The sequence below is a fragment of the Aptenodytes patagonicus genome, chromosome 3 (assembly GCF_965638725.1).
Source record: "Aptenodytes patagonicus chromosome 3, bAptPat1.pri.cur, whole genome shotgun sequence".
Taxonomy (NCBI): domain Eukaryota; kingdom Metazoa; phylum Chordata; class Aves; order Sphenisciformes; family Spheniscidae; genus Aptenodytes; species Aptenodytes patagonicus.
In genome coordinates this window covers 35,915,847-35,935,824 of record NC_134951.1, presented here as the reverse complement: position 1 = coordinate 35,935,824, position 19,978 = coordinate 35,915,847, and the positions used below count along the sequence as shown (strand labels likewise).

General features: G+C 38.9%; 1 protein-coding gene across 34 annotated transcripts in view; it reads right to left on the bottom strand.

The window, feature by feature from the left end:
- RIMS1 (regulating synaptic membrane exocytosis 1) overlaps positions 1 to 19,978 on the bottom strand; it is a 356,593-nt gene that overhangs the window by 195,111 nt on the left and 141,504 nt on the right. For 29 of the 34 annotated variants that reach the window (XM_076333069.1, XM_076333034.1, XM_076333035.1 and 26 more), the window contains exons 4-5: positions 5,436 to 5,489; positions 1,654 to 1,997 (exon numbers count right to left, since the gene is read on the bottom strand). In XM_076333069.1, coding sequence (XP_076189184.1) covers positions 1,654 to 1,997; positions 5,436 to 5,489 — 398 coding nt within the window. The remainder of the gene's footprint in view (positions 1 to 1,653; positions 1,998 to 5,435; positions 5,490 to 19,978) is intronic. The other 5 variants (XM_076333037.1, XM_076333046.1, XM_076333050.1 and 2 more) reach the window with 1 other exon arrangement.

Genomic DNA, 19,978 nt, shown 5'->3' with positions numbered 1-19,978 from the left:
AAAATGTAATTTATTTCTCTATACAGCCAAAGTACAAAACAATGAATGAAGCTGCATGAAAATTATGCTCTCTCCTCTTTCATCTTCTGCTTTGGGAGAATAAGCAAGCCAAAGAATCATAAAATCCCCTTATACTGGATATTTTTATTTCTCTCATTTTTCCAGTTGCCCTTTTGTTTACCAGTTCACATATGAATCCATCGATTTTGAAGAAGGCTAAACAGAGTTATACACTGTATTTGAGATGAACCTGCACCAGGACAAAGTCACTAGGACTTTGTTTTATGGCACTGAATCTTCCCTTCCATAACTGATAAATCTTCAGATTACATATGACAGATTTTCACAGATGCATCCGACAGGACAGGCAAAATTGGATATGATACAAGTTAAGTTTCTGTCTCCTTTTTGTCCATCTCCTATTCCTCCTGAGTTTTTGGCAATAAATGGGACCTGAGCTTACCATAGATGCTCTCCATTCAGAACCCTTGAACTTCAACTGAAAGTCTCAATGACAACTAGAGAACATTACTATTGTATAATTAATATAACCATCTCACTTTTGGACAGCAAAGTAGAAATAGAAAGCATTTTGCTGCCCTAAAAGTGTCCTTCAGCTGAGTGATGACTGCTCTGGGGGCCTTCCCAGTGCTGGGGGAAAAACAGTCAACAGAATTAGGGGAGGGCACCATGTGTTCGTTTACGTCATACATATACATAACACTAACCCAAGTTTTGGTACAGTTAAACCCAGACAGACCTCACCCACACAGTAAGTTACTAGCCAATGTTCATCATCCATTTTCAACTTCAATAGCTATGAAAAAAAAATCATCAACCATTCTGGCCAAGGGAGAATCTTCTGTGCCAGACTCTTGTTTTGTTGCCACAGGCTCCCTCCTCAACTGCTCCGCCATCTGCCAGGCAGCAGCCAAAAGAACAGCAACTGCTTCATCACATTAGCCTCTCTTGATTTGCTACTCTTCAACCCATTCATAACAGTGAATGCACCTCAGGAATTTACTCATTTACTCACTTAAAATATAATAGTTTGCTTCCGGTTGGCTTTATTCTTAAATGCAGCTTGCTCTGAATTCAAGATGGTACTATTGCTGTTCTTCATGAATGTTTACTTTGCAGGTGTAAATGAGCTCTTTTAATAGTTCTTATTTTATTATTAAAAATAATACAATCATTGATAGAAAGATAACACATAAGGATACCTGACAGAACTCCACAGGGTGGGTTTTTTGTTTGTTTGGGGGTTTTTTTTGGGGGGTGTTATTTTTTTAAATTCTAGTACATGATTTCATCAAGTTAAAGGCTTGTTCTTTGTTTAATAACTTTAAAATACCTGCCAAATTTAAAATTTAAAAGTAACATACCATTCTATATTAAAAGTGTACACCAAAATGCATTGAAGTACATGGAAATATCCCTAAAATACAATTAGTATTTTTTCTCCTCATTTCTTTTGCACAGACCAAATCAGACAATGTATTTGCTAGTGAACATTTATCCTTCCCTGGTCAGTAAATCAACTTACTCTTTGTTTTTACACAGTTCTAGAAACACACAAAGGCCCAGCTGACAGCCTTGTGTACTGAACCAGCATTTATAATTGTGAGGCTGTATTGAGACAGAAAGCATTACCTCTCTCTTGGAGGTTCACTTCTAGACCTTGATGAAACTTGTTTTTGGTCTAGGCCCATAGCCAGCTGCGATACTTCTGCTCCTTTCCTCCGGTCGGACTGCACACTGGAAGAAGAGATTTCCTGTGATGAGGCAGTTGCTGTACTTAAGGGAGTCTGCGATCTCGATCGCTCTTGAAGTCTTCCTTTCTTTTCTCTCGGTGCATCTGAGCTGCCACCAGTTGCCGTATCACTCAGTGCTCCGTCCTGGCTGGGTGAGGGCTGTGGTCCACTTCCAAAAAACCACGCTCCGGATTTCGTTAGGATTTCTTGTTGCTTTCGACATAAATTGCATACCCACATAACCTAGTTGAAGACAAGAAGAGTCAGTGCAGCTACCCCTTAGACCCTGAAATGCATGCTCACTATCACAGAGCAGGTACGATCTCTCGCTCTCCTCTAAACTGGTGAGGTTGGTGCTCAGGACAGTACCCAGAACATGCTTCTCCAAGCACTGACTTCACTGGCTAGAGCCAAGCATCCTACAGGCACATGCTATGCGAGCTTCTCCAAAATGTGCTATCAATATACATCAGTCCTACCTGTAGCAATCCCCCCTCAGCCCAGCCCTAGCTCTCTTCTGAATAAACACCAACAATACGACCAGCGCTTGTTGCTGGTGTTGATGCAGTTGGTGGGGTGGGTCGGGTTGTTTTCATTGGTGTGGATCGCTGTCAGGACAAGCCTACCAGACTGTAAGCGGGACTTGTACCTCGGGTGGCGGAGTCCTGCCCAGCTAACTCTCAGCCTCTGCCGCCACAGGAAACTGACATGGTATTTCCCTTAAGTTAATTTTTCTCACGTAACATAACTCAACATTATCCTGCAAATAGATTCAGCATTTACTGTGCATGGTTTTAGCTACATCCACAACAACTACTTACCAGAGATGTGAGGTAAGACCTAAAGAAACGTACTAATAGAGAACTAAATGCACCAATGAAAAGAATGAAAAAGTACCATATTTTGTACTACTTGGAAATGATCATTTACCATCTCTTTGAGTTATAGCTGTAAATAATAAATAAATAAAGTAAACATGTCCCTGGCAATCGCAATTAAGCTGTGTACATAAACAGTGCTTCTTAGCATTTTTAATTTTTTTTTTTTAATTCCAGTTACACAGATAAACAGGAGCACACACAGTAAAGCGAGACTCTATATAGTTTCAAGTCTATATACAGTATAAGACAGTCTTAAGTACAGGAGTAAATCACCAGAGAAAAATAAAAGGTTAATCAGGACTCTAAAGTGTGTGAATATTTAAGAAAAAATTGAAAGAAAGACAAAAGGAGTTTTGAGGCAGAAGAACAAAAATGGCAAAATGCATGAAGAATATACAAGAGGTAAGAATTTTGTCAGAAATAAAAATAGAGATGAGAGGAAACAAAGCTGACAACTAATAAGGAAAATTGTAAAGAAAATCTTTTTGTTTAATGTGGAAAGAAGTAAAAGAATGGGTAAAATTGTAAAGAGGGTAAGAAGGATAACAAAAGTTGGAATAAAAAATACGCTTAAATTATTTTGTGTAAACACAGGAATGATGCAACAGTTGCAAAATTATACAACACTTAAAATTAAAAGGAACAGAAAAAACAATCACTTCAGGGAAGAAATTGCAACAGGATAAAGCTCTGGTACTGAACTCTCTTATTCTCTGGCCTGGGGAGGAAGTGCATGGCTTACAAAGCATGATGAAAATTTTAGGCATTTTACATATTTAACATAATTAAGATTTATTTAAAACACCCTAGAATAGACTATCTGTTTAGGTCTGAAGACTACATCAGAACTTCCAATACCACTTCTGCACTGTTTGTCCAAACCACACTGAGAAGACATCCAACTCTTTTCCCTGTATCTGGATTGTGCCTTTAGCAAAAGATGACTATTATATTTCTTCTATTTAAGAAGGATAATAAAATACCTATTAAAATTTTAATTAATTAAAAAAAAACTTAATCAAAAGCTACAGTTATTCCAACAGTGGCACAAACACGTATTATGATAAAAACAGATAACCCTCAGTAGAATAATAGGAACAGCAACTTTGACAAAATAAATGCTAGACCTTTAACAAAAAGTCCCTTGATTCCAAAATGTCTTATTTCCTTCATCTAGTATACCTCACAAAACAGAGATTCAGTTTATCAGACTATCTGTTCTAATAGAATAGATTTTTAGTCTATCTGGTATTATTATTGCAGGTATTTAAAAAGCCAGCAAGACTAAAAGGAAAAAAACCCCACATTTTTAAATGTCTTTATAGACTCTGACACAATTGTTAGCTCATTAGACAGCAAGAGTGTGCATGCACACGTGTCTGTGTATAAAATCTGTCAATGCCGTAAATCAGTCATTAATGAAAAATCGGTCGTTGCCTGTATTTTAAGTTTACAGGGAAAGTTGAAAAAAGTGTTAATAAAAAAATAAATCAACTAGAGTTTGTTTAAAGGAAGGGTAAGGAATATTAAAGTAAAATTTAAATATTCTAATTAAATTACATATGTGTGTATGTATGCAAGAACATTTAAACGTGTAAAGATGGTAACACTTCATTTACAATTTAATGTATTTGATCATTTAAAATATGTATAAAGTATGTAATAAACTTCAAGAAATTACCATTAATTTACATAATCACCTTTGGTATTGTAATTCATTTTATGCAACATATTATGAGATCCAAACAAATAGGAATAGCTAATGCACAAATAGACACAGAAAAAAACAGAATACGGAAAGAAGAAATACTAGACATGTAAATACAAAAGCATTTTCTTACAGCTGTCTTTAAACACTGCAGTTTGGACACAATACATACCAATCACCACAGATTACACATGTAGGAAATCTGCATTATACTCACATAGAAGCTACACTACCATCCCTGTTTAGGAATCTCTTCAGAACCTGATAAATGCTACGTTTGCCTTGAGATATATTCGGTCCAAAAGGAAAAATAATAAAAGCTTTTCTTTAAGAGGAAAAAACCCCCAAAACTTGAGGTGACACAACAGTTTCAGTGACAAAACTGTATATTGAAAAACATTTTTAGAGAAGTATGTGGAGCAAGCAATTTAGCAGCATGCAGGAATTATATCCTGATTGAATACACTGGGATGTGGTCCAAACTAATCTAAACTAAAGCAGGTCTGTGTAATAACTTATCTTAACAATCCACAGATGTTAGGCAACCAAACAAATGCTCTGATGAAGGATTACAGTTCTCTAATGTGGCTTCTGGACCTCCATGCGATGCATCAGTAAAATGAAGAGTGTTAGACAATTTTACTCTGGCCTGTCACTTCAAAAATAGTTTCTGTTTACTCTTTTCAGGATGGTGAGTTCTGATGCAGTACGTCATTCAAGACATCCAGAGTCTGGTTTTTGTTGTTGGGTTTGTTTCTGGTTTATTGCATCCTTGCGTAGGTCAATGCATATCCGCGCATGAAGCTATTAAAGAGAACCAGTAAAGGGGTGCTCCTCATTCAAAGGGTTCATATGCATGGCTCTGAAAAAATGTGCATTTTCACAGCATAGCAAAGGCTTCTGGGCTTTACTGCTACATAGCAAAAACAAAGTGGCACATACAGGACTCAGCAGAGGTGGGTCAGCAGTTCCCACACAGATTCACATGGAAACTTTACAGGCTGCGTGAAAACATGCTAGAAGGATCCCATGCTTGCCTTCATGTGGAATACAGTGTATTTCATTCACAGAGAAAATATTCCTCAAACTTACTCTTACAGGTACTGCTGAATGTGATCCACAATGAGTAGGAACAGTATTCCTGTACTAACACAACATGAAATTCCAACTTGAAAAAGCCCATAGTAAATAATATATACAACTATACACACAGAAAAAAAGAGCATTTTCAATTACAAAAATAACAACACTTCTTCATAATTACATATTTCAAAACTGCATTTTAGAATGCAGAGAAAAGGCTTTTTTCAGATTCAAATTTGGAGACTTCCAAACATGCTCTGGGAGGCTAAAGTCGTATTAGGGGGGACACAAACTTTATACCAAATTTGTGTGACACATGCCAGGCAAAACTCAGACTGAGGTCACAGCAAGTTCCCCAAATCCTTCACCCAAGCCCGGATTCTGAGGAGGCTCCATAAGGAGCACACTCCTTCATGCTTCATGAGTTTAGAAATGGCAAACCCACAGTTACACTGACACCCATGCATCCTGCTTCACCTCCGTACAGCAAATTAGGTAACAAGTGTGCTAATATAGCATAAGCTATTCCTCACTGAACCTTCATGCTATCTTAATTATTTCCCTTCTGAAGGGTGTATACACAACATCTTTTCAGTTTATTGCTTTTGTTAATGTTCCTTTAGCCACCTTCTTCTACACACTTCTAGAAGACACCAGTTATTTCAGACAGATCTAATTAGGCAGACCCTCTTCTCTGCCTGAGGCACCATCAACTTCAGCTGAGCTCTGCCACCACCCTACAAGTCATCTCTTGAAAGTCAGAGGGAAGAAGTGTTATCAATTTGCTCTTACAAAACTATTCATTCACAGAATTAAGTTAGACTATGTATCACTTAATGTTTCTGGGATAACATAAAACATGCAGCAAACCATTAAATTAGTATATAGCATTGCATTTATCTCTTTTGCTATATCAAAATGAATTCTGTAATAAAATTCTAGCTTAAGTGTCATGACAGCTTCACTCCATTAAAATATAAATAAATGAAGCTGAAAATCTACTTGAATCCTTACATTAGTCCAAAATCTAAATAAGTAAACAACTCTACCTTTCTAATGAAAATGTGCTTGTGAATCCAAGCTTTCATTAAACATATTTTTCAAAATGGTACAGACAGCTGAGTTCATCCAACGGCTCCTGGTCACCAAAAGGGAAGGTCTTCTCCCCATCTCCCTCCTCTCTTGCTCTTCTTTATCCCTATGCAGGTTTGCCCTCTCCCTTTCTTGTTCCCAGCTTCACCATTCTGGATGCTCCCTCATATCCCCTCCCTTGACTGTTAGGTCCTCCCAGGAGCCACTTGCATTTAAAAACATAGTAGAAATTTATCTGTATTTTTTAATTGGTTTCATTTTTTGTCACATCTATTTTTCTCATGAAGGGGTATGATAAGTAGTGAAATCACGTGTCCAGGAACAGAAACAAATGGGGGGAAGAGGATGTTTTCTCTACAGCAGTGGCTCGCCGCCTCCTGTTAAACTACATCTTGAAATTACACCCATACTAGTACATTAAACTTGCACAGAAATGCTTTTGAGCACTGATGCCAAACGACATGAAATAACCTGCCCCTCTACTAGCATCTCTGCTCTACTTCAAAAAAAGGTGGCTGCATACAAACTGTCTCCTGGAGATAAGCCTCAGAGCGCCCCAACTCCCAAACCACCAGGAAAAATTGATGAGAAAGTGCTGGTGGGCAGAAGACCAAGCAGCCTTTTGTTGGTTTGCTAGTTAGATACTCTAACGCCTAGGAACAGTCCCAGATTAGGTTTAATTTGTTAGTAAAGAAGTAGCCTAGGAGTCTAGCTTCTGGTTTTGCTGAAGCCTCTCCTCTAGATTGAAGGGTTCGAAAGGACAGTACAAATCTCTACCATTCTCCCCTGCAAGCAGGGAGGGCACCGGTTTGCCCACGCTGATGCTCATCACACATACGGGGCTCAGCCATTTCAGGACTGTGATAAAAAGCCATTTTAGCACTCTCTGCTCTTCCATTCCTGTGCAGAGCAGATTTTCTTCATAACTTAGGTTTTCAGCTTGATATTTTTATCCCAGTTTGGCAAGAAAATGAGGTTTATGCTGACAGCTGATTGGTTTCTTCCCCCTTTTCTCCCTACACCCTCCAATAATGTTTTAACCCACTGGACAAATGCAATAAAATTTTGCACAGGCATGGAAGTTTTCAAGGGATTATATTCTTGAAAGTTTCATGAAATAGGCAGTGCTATAAAAGCCCTATAAACATTTCATTAGTGCAATGTTTTATCAGCATCACAGAATCTACATAGCAATTCAACCACAAGACATGTTCATAGGGAACGAGGCCCCACTGCTCACAGAGCTACATGTCACCTTTAAGTCTGTGGTGCCATTTAAATGTTTGACTGAGAGCATCAAGGAGGGATGTTTAAAAGCCCACCTTATCAGAATTTTCCACTTGCACTAGAGAGCGCACTTAATACTCTTTTCCCGCTTGCCTTTCATAGTTAACTAACTGAGATGTTAACTTTCCAAATCAGTTCCTATGTGTACGAATAAGGATGAGAGTAAAAGATGCTTACATTTTTTCCATCTACGCAGAAATGACTGTAAGCATGGCAGGTATTTAAGTTTCCATCCAAAGAGAATCCACTCACTTCCAAGTAGACACAACAAAATAAAACGAAATCCTGTGCCTAATGATAGGCTAGTGCCATTAGAGATAAGTCAGCGTATCCCACCTGGCTGCCACGTGCCACTTAAGGGGGCATAAGTCTGCCAGGAGTTACGTCACATCTGCCAGCCATAGGTATATGTCTTATGTACTGTAGGGCATCAAAAATGGCATCAGATGCCTACTTTTAGGCAACTGAACCCACAGTTCACACGCTGATCCTCATCTTATTCCTGACCTAAGTTTCTAAACCCACAAGTACAAACTGCCAATGGAAAGATTCAGAAAAGGTGCAGTGGAGCAATGATTCAAGGAATTAACATCAAAAGGGTATTTTATGCAGGTTTTGTTGACACTGCTGCTAGCAACAGAGTTACTAGTCATTTTAAGATAAAAATAAAACAAAAAACAACTGACTTTCTTCACATGCCCTGCTGCCAAAATCTCTCAGCTACAGCTGCCAATCTTTCAGAAAGCTCCTGACAACTTCCACAAAAATTAAACATTCTCTAGAATAATCCCACAGCAAACTGAATGTTGGAAGTGATACATTCAGGCAACTATAAAGTTATCATATGAAATAATATCTCTGAAACAGCACACAGCCAGGTTCCAGTCACTATCACAACGTACTTCTCTGAGAATGCCTTTGGAGTTCAAGGAAGAAATGAAAATCGCTATTGGAGAAGTGTTTGTCTAAAAATTCACACCGGCACATTTACATACAGTAATTTGAAATATTCTCCCCTGCAAGTTTTTTTTTCCTAAATCTACTACACAAATAAATTAATACACACCACTAAAAACATACTACAAAAATTATATTGTCTTAGTTACAGTTGTGACCTCCTAAAGCAGGACTATAGCTTGGACAAATTGTGAAACCTTGCACATGAACTTCCTGGCAGCTCTGTTTTAGGTCTAGTTCTAACTAAAATGATCAAAATTTACAAACTTACAATTTGGAGGGAGACAGAGGAGACTATTGTACCAGGAGAAAGGAGGGGTTAAAAATCAAAAAGACTTTATCCTGGCTGGTTAAAAATCAATGAGACTCAGGAAGTATTAATTGTTTGGGCTGATTTGTCTGGGCTTGAGAATTTCTTTTTTGGAAAAAAGCAAACCCTCAAGAAGTTTATGCAGCATCAGACAGTACAGGTTTTATTTATCCACAGGTCATCATGATGAGGCTTAGACCACTTTTTTTGAAACTCAGCAATCCCAGACATCCCAATGGTTTGATTCCTCCACAGGCCCTGTATTTAAGCTTACCCCATTTAAATCCATTTTCCATATTGCTACGCTCACTCCTTCCTCGCTCATCTTGTCCACACTACCCATTTTCACCCTCAGTATTTTTACTTCCTTGGCAGTGGGAGAATTCTAAGCCCCAGCAACAATCACAGCTTCAGAAAGTTCTGCTTTGGTCTCACTCTTTCCTCATAGATCAGCTTCTTTTTCAAATTTATTTCTCTTGCCTGACAATTTCTTAATATATTTCTGATAATGTAGTAGCCATGAATTGCTAGTCACATTTCCTGTAACATCAATCTCCATTCTTCATAGACCATTAAGCTACACTAGAAATCATTATCTCATAGATCATTTTTGTATATTCTTCTAACCTTCTTAAAAACAACAAAAAGTTTTCTCTAACTATTTGAACATTTGGCTGTCTTGATGAGCCACAGAAGCATCAACTGTACTCCTCTTAATCACTTCACGGTTTCCATAGTTACAGATATACACGGAACATAGAATTAATTTTAAAAAATGACAGAAGTCTAACAAAATAAGGTAAATGGCATGAAACAGCTTACAGTCAGGACTGATATAAAATTTTAGTTGTCCTTCAAAAAACATAGAGAACTCACCAGAAGCTTTCCACTGCATTTATCCACTTACATATTTACAAACTGTAGTAAAAATATACAAATGCTCAGAACACCACTGTCTTTAATAGTGCATGAGTGTGTACACCATCTCTGTGGGAGCTTGCACTACAACACCATTGCTGATGTTTCCATACTATTCTTTTATATAAATACTCTTTTATACAAACTGTGTCAAAACAAATGTAGTAGAGAGGCAAGAGATTTTTTTGGGTATAGAATGGAAAATAATTTATGACAAAAGAAATCGGAAATGTGGAGCCGTAGAGAAGTTGTAAAGAAGCTTAGTCAGAACAGAAACACAGTTAAACTGCAGAGTCGAATCCTTGAAGAAAAAAAAAAAAGAGCTCATGGAAGGAAAAGTGAGTGGGTCAACTGATGGAGGTCATAGGGGACTTGATGGGCATGAACTAAATTCTGATTTTGTATTCTCAAACACAAAAAAAAATTATAAATAGTGTTACGGACTCTCCATCCTTGGAGACATTCAAAACCCAAAGGGACATGGCCCTGGCAACCTGATCTACTTGGGCCTGCTCTGAGCAGGGATATGGACTAGAGGACGTTCAGAGGCCCCTTCAAACCTCAACCATTCTGTGATTATGTATGGAATAAAGCACTGAGAAATTTAAATATCTTGCCCCTATGGTTCTTCAACTATGTTAAGTATTACTATGCTTTCAATACTTTACTGCTAGAAGGTCTGCCTCTTTTTTGTCTCACAATCTACATAGGTTTCTGCCCTAAAGCAAACAATACATAAAATCTGAAAAGTTCTAAGTTGGAGAGGCACTGTACTCACACAAGGGACTATGGAAAGCCCACAGCATATTGACCTATTTTCTTCCAAGAAGCATACAACAGTCTATAAATATAGCTATTTCCCTCAGCTATCTGAGAGCTTATGATTACTTCCACCAAATGCTGGTGGAGTGACTGTGTGCTTGAAAGCTTCCAATATGAGTTAGTGAGAATCAAGTTGTCTTATATTTATCATACATATATCTATGCATTTCCAGAGATTTCAGAGATTAAGTCTCTCTACCCTGTGTTGAAGTAAGGTGTTAATAGCTGATGGTGTTCCCTCCAGATTCAAAAGGGACTGTCCACCTAAAACCTGTATTTGGGGTTCCCGACCTGTGAAGTACATGTCACTGTTGAGTCACTCAGAAGAACATACTGGCCTTGACAGCCACTAGGAGCATGGGGTCACCAGGAGATCTGTTCTGGGTGCTTCTGTCTGCAGGGACAATTCAGGGGAAAGAACAACGGGCAAAGGAGTTGAGCAAAGCTTAGAGAGACTACTTGGATCCATAGCAAGAGACAGTGGAGCTGAGACTAACAGAGCGCTATGCAGACACGATGCAGAAATCCAGGGGCTGTGAGGAAGAGGAGGATCATTTCTGCCTGTGTAAATAGGGACAGAAGGCAACAGAAGATGGCTGGCAGTTCAGGAGTATTCCCAGTGGGAATGAGCTGAATATAGTGACAATCATGTTAGGACAAAGATTTTATGGATGACATAACTACCTGCCCAGGGAACGCAAGGGAGCGTGTGCAGCACATTCAGACCTGTCAGTTCAAACAAATGCCCAAAAACACTCTGGTTGAGAGAGGAAAAAGCGTATTTTTGACATATTGCAGGATAATCTCATTGCAGTGATCTCTGCTGTGCAGCTTAACAGAGGCCTTCTCTGACCACTTTGACTGATCATCTTTCCACTTGCAGGGAATCGCGCTGGATGACTATCAGCTCTGCTTCCCAGAATTTCCCTCTGTTCCCCATCAGCTCCTATGCTGGGAAGTTCTGGCTGCTGAGTTTTGCTTAGAGCTCCCACACCCCCAAGTCCACACAAAGCCTAGAATAAGGCTGTCAGAGCCTTACAACCAGACTGTGAAATTAAGCATCTAATTTGCAAGTCATTAGGTGAGGGAGAGTGTGGCACCAAAGGTATGCTTCCTCCCATGCCTGGGCAGCCCCACGCACAGCCTGGGCTCACCACCACTGCCAGGGACAGTCCTTGCCACTGTCCACCTTGCCACTGTCCTTCTGAGGCCGAGAGCAAAGATGTGAAATGATCTCTGATTGATCTGTTACAGATACTTTTTTTATGTCACATACAGATACAATACTAAACACAATCCGGATAAACCTGGAAATGTAAGCTTAAATAAATGAAATCATGACAAACCTCTACCAGTTTGATCCTTCATGTTTTAACTTTTCTTAAGCAAGCAAGAGCAAACATTCTCAGTGAAAGTAAAATTCATATTATATGACTGCACGTTATTTTCATTATTATTTAGATTTCAGAATTAAAAAAAAAATCGTCATGGTGGAAGTATAGCTAGACAGAACTTCTCACGCTTGGGGAATGTTAAGTATCATATGGTACCTACTTATAAATGAGTATTTTTCAACAGTTAGTACTGCCCAGTAAGGGTTTTGACAAAGCACCAAGTAGGATTATGCCCTATATGTCACACACATTCATGTTTCAGTCTATCCCAGACTCACCCTTAAGTTTGTAGCTTTCTTCACACAATTTTAAAAATACTTAAGCATTTTTTATGTTAGGCATGTAAATGCATGGAATGCTTATAATTACAGAAGGCATATTCTTCCCACTTCAATACCATCACTGCAACTTCTTAAATGTTTATAACAGCTATTTTTAAAACAAACGCACGCCTTCTTTGTGCAACATTCTGCCTTACACAGATCAGCAACCTGACCTCCTCTTCTGAAAAAGCTACCAGACTATCCTGAGAAACCACAACATACCATATGAGTTGGCTCAACATCTTATTTTCAGTTACTCCCTTACCAAAAGGATGACAAAGTTTTTTGGCTTTTTGGTTTTTTTACATTTCATCTTTGTTGATCCTACCTTCTGAGATGTCCATGGTCCTTTCTCTTAATTCTCCCACCTCTCGCTCCAGGTGCAGAGTCTGAGGCTAAGTTGGTTAAGTCTGTGCTATCTGTGCTATCAAGCTCGAGCACAAAGGAATCTCAGTAAATCTGGGATGGAAGATTTGAGGAAGGGGAAGAGAGAATATCAGCGTTCTACAACAAATTTGAGTGGATATCTAAGATTTTTAAAAAAAAAACAAAACTGGGGAAAACAATGTATTTTTGGTAAGGAAAAGTGTAGATTTTTAGGAGGGTAAAGACTACAGGGTGACTGAGAAAGGGATAAACAACTGTGAGTTTGAATATGGAAGATCTAAAAGATAAGGAAAAGGAAAATGGGGCAGGAAAATGCAGTAGGAGTTTTGTGCCAGTGTAAGAATATTATAAATTTTTTAACCGATCTAAACAGTGCACTGTTGACAGCCAATTCACAGACCATCCCCGGTATCAATTTCAGAACTTTACTGTCCTAAATTTACAACACTACTGGCAGACCACACAGGGAAAGAGGAGAGTTTCAATAAGGTAAGAAGATGTAAAGCAGTGCAGAACATTACAGTTGGGAAATTCAAACAGTAATGATATTTCATTATCTGATGAAGCTACTGTTACAAAAACAGGTTCAAAAATTGAGATCAGAACTTTGCTAGATGATGAGACAATCATTCTGATCTTCTGCACTTACCTGTATATTCACAGATATCTAATGAGGCTTTGTATTTCCTAAACAAATAAAAGGCTTATAGCGCAGTGGTGACTTAAGGGTATGGGGGGAAGAGGCAACAGTTAAGGATATCCTGCCTCTTTATTATCAGAAATAGAGGGATGCGTACTCCATGGTGGTACAAATATAGGGACCATGAGCTGTCAGTCCACATTTATACATTGGTGAAGACTTTTTGTGCTCATATGTACAGTCTGTTCAAGAGAAGCAAGCAATCTTTTTAGCCAGGTAACTGATTTGTATGTCGCAGGTTTCTGTGTGTATCAGGAGCTAGAAGAAATTTAATGGCCACCTAGATCCCTCTTAAATGCTAGCTCCCCGGGCACTTGCACCTTATAAAGAGGAAAGAGAACCGTGTCAGCAACTAAGAAGAGAACTTCCTTATTTCCTGCTTGGTAGAAGGTAGCCTTCCATAGCAACAGCTTCCAGAGCTGGTGGGGTCCACCTACTGTTGCCTAAACTTGGATCACCTTTCCTGCATACAGATGTTAGCTGTATTTAACGTTCGGTAGTCAGCCATATTTGAAGCAGCTGAACACTAAAGACAACCACAGGGTTTGCAGGAAGCAGTATTATTTCTGATCACATGGTATATCTGGAAAAAAATAATTTTCAGATACATCAGTCTTTTGCTGGGTCCAAAAAGCTTGACCATCTTTTGAACTGAAAAGATCGTTTTGACTAGTCCATCTGATATTTTTCTGTGCATAGTACCATTCCTCTCAGTTTTGATTTGATCCCCACGTTCTCATGAATCCATCTTTGAACTTCTTTTTTTTTAAATTCAGATTATGTAATATAGCCACCAGAATCATCCCAGCCAAAGAAATCAACTTTGCTTATTTAAATCCAAAACAGATGTAATAGACAAATCAGACAATTCCACCCTCATCCATAGCCACAGGGTTTTATGAAAGGTTTTCTAGAAGATTTTATTTCAGTAATACGTTGTTTCTAGAATGTGAGTTTAATCATTCATTTGTATTTCTCTCTAGTTTATAATTAATTTTAACTCTATACTGAAATACTTTAATCAGGTCAGTAGACTACATATTAATAAGGTTAGCACTGTACTACTCTGGTTGTCTCTGTAAGTTTTAGATGATTATACTAAAACCAGCAGTTTATCCCAGCTTTAATACGACTGGTTTACTGGAGGTCAGACTCTTCTGGCCCTGTTGTCTTTAATAACTTTCTCTTAACCACTTCAGCTCTTTATTGTCTCTAGGCAAAAGAATACAGGGTAAGAGGGAAGACTTGTGGGATGAGGTGGCCAAGAAGAAAGAACATCCAAGAGGACATGGGCAAACAGGTAGAAAGGTTCAAAGTAGGGTGAAGAGAAAAGTTAAAGAGGCAACGACAAGTGGAGGAGAAAATTTCAGAGAGAGGCAATAGGGTGAAAGTAGGACAAATATCAGGAATTAAGAGGAAACAAGTGTGCTGGAAAAGCAATAAAATTGGGTTGCCTTGTGACATATCAAAGGGTATTGCATTTGGAACAGAGATGATGCACGGACGAATAAAACTTACTTCAGACGAAACTCTACTTCTCAGTTTGGGTTTTTTTCTTTGGGTTTGGGATTTTCTTCGGGTTTGGGTTTTTTTCTTCAGAAAAGAAAGAAGGCATTTGGGGATTCAAGGTTATCTTTCTAAGAAAAATGCTTTTTGGCAAGCTTTATGTCTCTTCAGGCAAGATCAGCATAAGACATTAACAAGCCTACACACACACATACACATGTGCACTACAACAAACCACCTAACAAATGAGCTTACTAGGACTCTTGGTACACAGCACAAAACCGTGGCAGATTGAATGTGAGACGCTAAAGCTTTAAATGGAAACAAAGCACGTCCAGCAGCTTTTGTAATAATCATGCGGCATTGCAAGCTTTCATTTGCAAATCCTTCACTTTTTTTTTTTGTCCTGCCTATTTTAAGGAAACAAGAACTATTCTGAAGTTTAACATTCAGCCACTAGAAGAAACTTTTTTTTTCCCCTTAGCACCATTATAAGCATTTGCTGCTTGCAGAGTATGACAGAACTGAAAAGTTTAAGATCTGCACTGAATGTCATGCTCTGCGTAAGTCAGACTACAGTACCAAGTTTTTCATATGATTTTAATGGCTGTCTTTCAAATTAAATCAAAGCAGAAGTAACTCTTCAGTTTCTAAATCTACATACATTTACTTATCCTCCATAAGAAATATTACTATTTATAGGGAATTAGTCATTTTGTTTGAAAGACTTGCTCAGACTATGCCATGTCACTTGGTGTGACTTTTCTTTTTGAAACATTTACAGTATTTGCTATACTTAGTCACCCCAAAGAGTTTACCAGACAGAAGCCTAAAAGTTGCTGTATACTACATTAATCTTGAACACTGCTCTCTTTCCTTGCTGTTTGAAGCACAGGAATCATAAGTTCTTTGCACTTGTTTAATACAATGCTGTGTGACATTTAAATTGGAAAAGGAAATTACTGGGCAGCTAAAGTTAGCCATCCAGAAAGGTATCGGACATAAAGAAGGAAAAAAGATTAAGAGAGTACATACCTTTCAGCTATTCAGTAAAATAAACTGCTAAGAAATAGTAATTATGGTTAAAATACATGCTGGGCAGTTTATATACTTAGAAGGACAGAAAAATAAAACCAAGAATAGAAGCAAGGAGGAAAAGGTGATTTCTCAGCCCATAAACATTGTAGTAGCTACATTTATAACATAGATACAGCCAAAAAATAGAGTTCTTAGTCGCCTATGAACTGCTCTAAAATAACACTAAAATGCAGATTGCTATCAAACAAATTGAAGGGCTTAATCAAGTGAAAGGGTCGAAAGCACAATATGTGAGATGAGTTTTGAGAAAACGGCCAACTTACAAGCAATATAAGGTGTTGTACATCAGGAAGCTCTTCCTGCCATAATTTAGCACTTCCAAAAGAGTGGCTTTTAAAAGCAAATGTTAAAGCAGTTAAACCCCAAATCTGATCCTTCTAGGGCTAAAATAGACAGTCATTTTATGTTGATGGTAGTTTAGAATTAGCTCTGTGATCATCATTTAACTCATTTTCATATGCATTTGGTGTATACAAAGTTGCTTTTGTATAATTCTAATTTATTACACAAGGTATAAAGTAACAGTGCAATGCTAAGTGCAGCATTATTATCTACTAAATTATTATTTAATTATAAATCAGTTTATAATGGAAATAAAGCCTGCCAGCAACACCGCCTCAAAACTTGCTGTGATATAGTTTCAAAATTTGTAGGTAATCAGAAAAATAATCAAAAGTTGAGAACAAAATGAAAAATGACAGCAACCTAATAAGGATGTTGACAAGCTGTGTGCCACTGACTATATAAAGGATCTTCTACCTTTAAAAAAGGAGAGAAAATAAAAAAAGGAAAACCTTCCGAAGTAAAGTTTCAAAAATCTACATGCTTTACACTGAAAACAAGCTATTGTTTCATGCATCAAATCAAAGGATTAAAACCAGTCAGTTCACTGAAGAGAGCAGTAACTACAGATATTTATGGTCAAAGAAAAGAAAGTAATTAAGCAGAACATGGTGAGCTGATCCCATGACAGTTGGAGTGACAAAAACTAGTGGCTAAGAAAGAAAGAGAAAATAGTATGAGGACTAAAAAGGACAGACCGTACAGGCCAGCCTCCCTCAGGCTGCACTAGCGCTGCCAGGGAGATGGTTGAAGATGTACAGGGTTTAGGTGCCCAGGTGCTGGCAGGGGGGGCTGCAGGGCGGCCTCTGTGAGGAGAGGCCGGGGCTGCCCCGTGCCGGACACAGCCGGTTCCAACCGACCCACCACAGGGCACGGCTGAGCCCAGCAGCCAAGGTGGTGGTGACTCTGGGACAGAGTGTGTAAGAAATGGCAAAAACATGACACAGGCAGTGAGGAGTAAGGAAATAAGTGTGAGAAAAAGCACTGCGAGCACCGAGGTGAGCGGAGGAGGAGGGGAGGAGGTGCTCCAGCCACTTGAGCAGAGATTCCCCTGCAGCCGGTGGAGGAGACCTCGCTGGAGTGAGTAGGTTTTCCTGACAGGAACTGCGGCCCCTGGAGAATCCACGCAGGAGCAGATTCTTTTCCTGAAGGACTGCAGCCCACGGAGGACCCCAAGCTGGAGCAGGGGAGTGGCATGAGGAAGGAAGGAGTGGCAGAGAAGAGCTGTTATGGACTGATCTCAACCCCCACTCCCTATTCCCCTGCACCACTCGGCAGGATGAGGCAGAGGAGTCGGGAACGGAGGAGTGAAGTTGAACTTGGGAAGAAGGCAGGAGGGGGGAGGTGTTTTAGGTTTTGCCTTTGTTTCTCACCATCCAGCTCTATTTTGGTTGGCAATAAATTAAATTAATCTTCCGCAAGTTGAGTCTGTTTTGCCCGTGACAGTAATTAGTGAACCAACTCACTGGTTTTATGTCAGCCCATGAGCTTTTACATCTTATTCCCCCCCCCCGCCCTGTTGAGACATCTAGCAGCCAACCAAAGTCAACCCACCACAGAAGCTTCTCTAAAAAGCCCTTCAAAATGAAGAAATGCAGCTGACTGGTGTAAAACTTGTCTTTGTGAAACAAACTGCATAACAGTTTTACAAATGACTGGAAGCCCATCTACGGTCTTTGGAGTCTTAACAGTCTCTCCCCATAGTCTTCAATGGGAGAAAAAAAAATATCTGGATGCATTTCAGATGCAGCTTGGATAGATTTAACAGCCTCCTTAATCAAACTTAACTCAGTCATTGACTTCCGTATCAAGGGACTTATGAAACAAGTTACTTTTCATGTAATTACAGTCACTGAAGTATTAATTTCTATTTATCATTGGGTCTCGCTAACAGAGCCCCAGATCTGTCAAGCTTTCAGGTCTCTTCCCAATGGATAACTTGGGAATTTAGACAGGGAGTCTGGAGAGAACTGTACCTAACAGTTTGCAACAGATGTTGAGACTCCACAAAGCTTTTCCTACAGTAACTTTTGATAGTGTGTCTCTCTGGCATTACAGAAAGAGCATGGTTTCTGAGAAACATAATATATTAGCTAAGCCCTCCTGAATCTTCTGTAGCTTGAAGCATTAGGCTCGCTCCTTAGTTTTGACTTGGGAGAAACAGCCTGCACTGGCTTACAGCACCTCTCTTTTGTATCCCAAATCTGTCAGACGGCTTCTTTTTACAAAAACAAGCAGTTTCTCCTTAATCAACCAGACCACCTTGGGTTTTCTCCAATCACCATCTTAGCCTCAAGACAGCTAAAATATTCTAGCCTAGATTAAGCTAGTTAAGTAAACTCTTCCCTTAGCTGACTACTGATCTTTATGAAGCTGAATACTCATAGTCAGTTGAACTATGCCATTCTCATTACCTGAAGATTGTGTATAGCAAATTTTCAAGAGGAGTTTTTAAGTGTCTAATTGCATGGCCATAGAGTTAAAAAAAGATTTTGGTTTTCATAGGTCTATGAATTATACTCAAGAAATGGAAAAAGCATTTTCTAACACTAATAATTTATATCCTAAATAAAATATTGAAAATTGAACTGTGGGTTAGTACAATTTTCAGTAACATACAACATTTTCTTGTCAGTGTTTGTCTTTAATGTGGGGAAAAAAAACAAATTGAACTCTCTATAGCAGAATATATTCACAACTTTCAACACATCACAGACTGCATAAGACCACAGATACTTGCTTTGAAGAAGGTCAATTTATGTAGGAGACAAAAGGCTAAAAAAAAATCTGCTGCTGTATGAATTGTCAGGTTGCCTGTAGGGGAGAGAAGGCGCAGGTTTGCACAGAAGATTCAGATCAAGCGTGTAGAGTTTCATTTGAGATAAGACGAAATATAGATTTCTAAATGTGTCTACAGGCTGCCTCTGGTGTCTGATTTCCTACTGTAACTAATGAAAATCTATAGTAGGATTCAACTGCCTCAACACTGGCATTCAATTCTACCTGCAATACCCTAACATTTCCAAAATACAAGTGTGGAGCTGTCAGGTATGACATGGGAATTACCTGAGAGCCACCCTCATCTGCGGCAGCTGCTGGAAGCTACAGTAAAAGTCTGCAGTACCTTGTATGACACTACGTACCTGTTTTGGCAAGCAGAGCCCCTAGTCAGTACAGCTGAGAAAGATTCAGAGCAGATTCAGTCTAGTTCAGAGCAAGCTGAATCACTCTGAGGCACACTGATTTCCTCCAGGAAGTATAATGAAAGCATAAACACAGTTCACGTATAATGTAGGGGTCTTCATCGGGAACCGATTCCTACTCAGTCTGACAGATAAATGTACTGACTTAATCTCTCTTGGACACCTCACCAGCCTCCCCTTTAACAGCCTATAGAAGTGACCATGGCGGCAGCT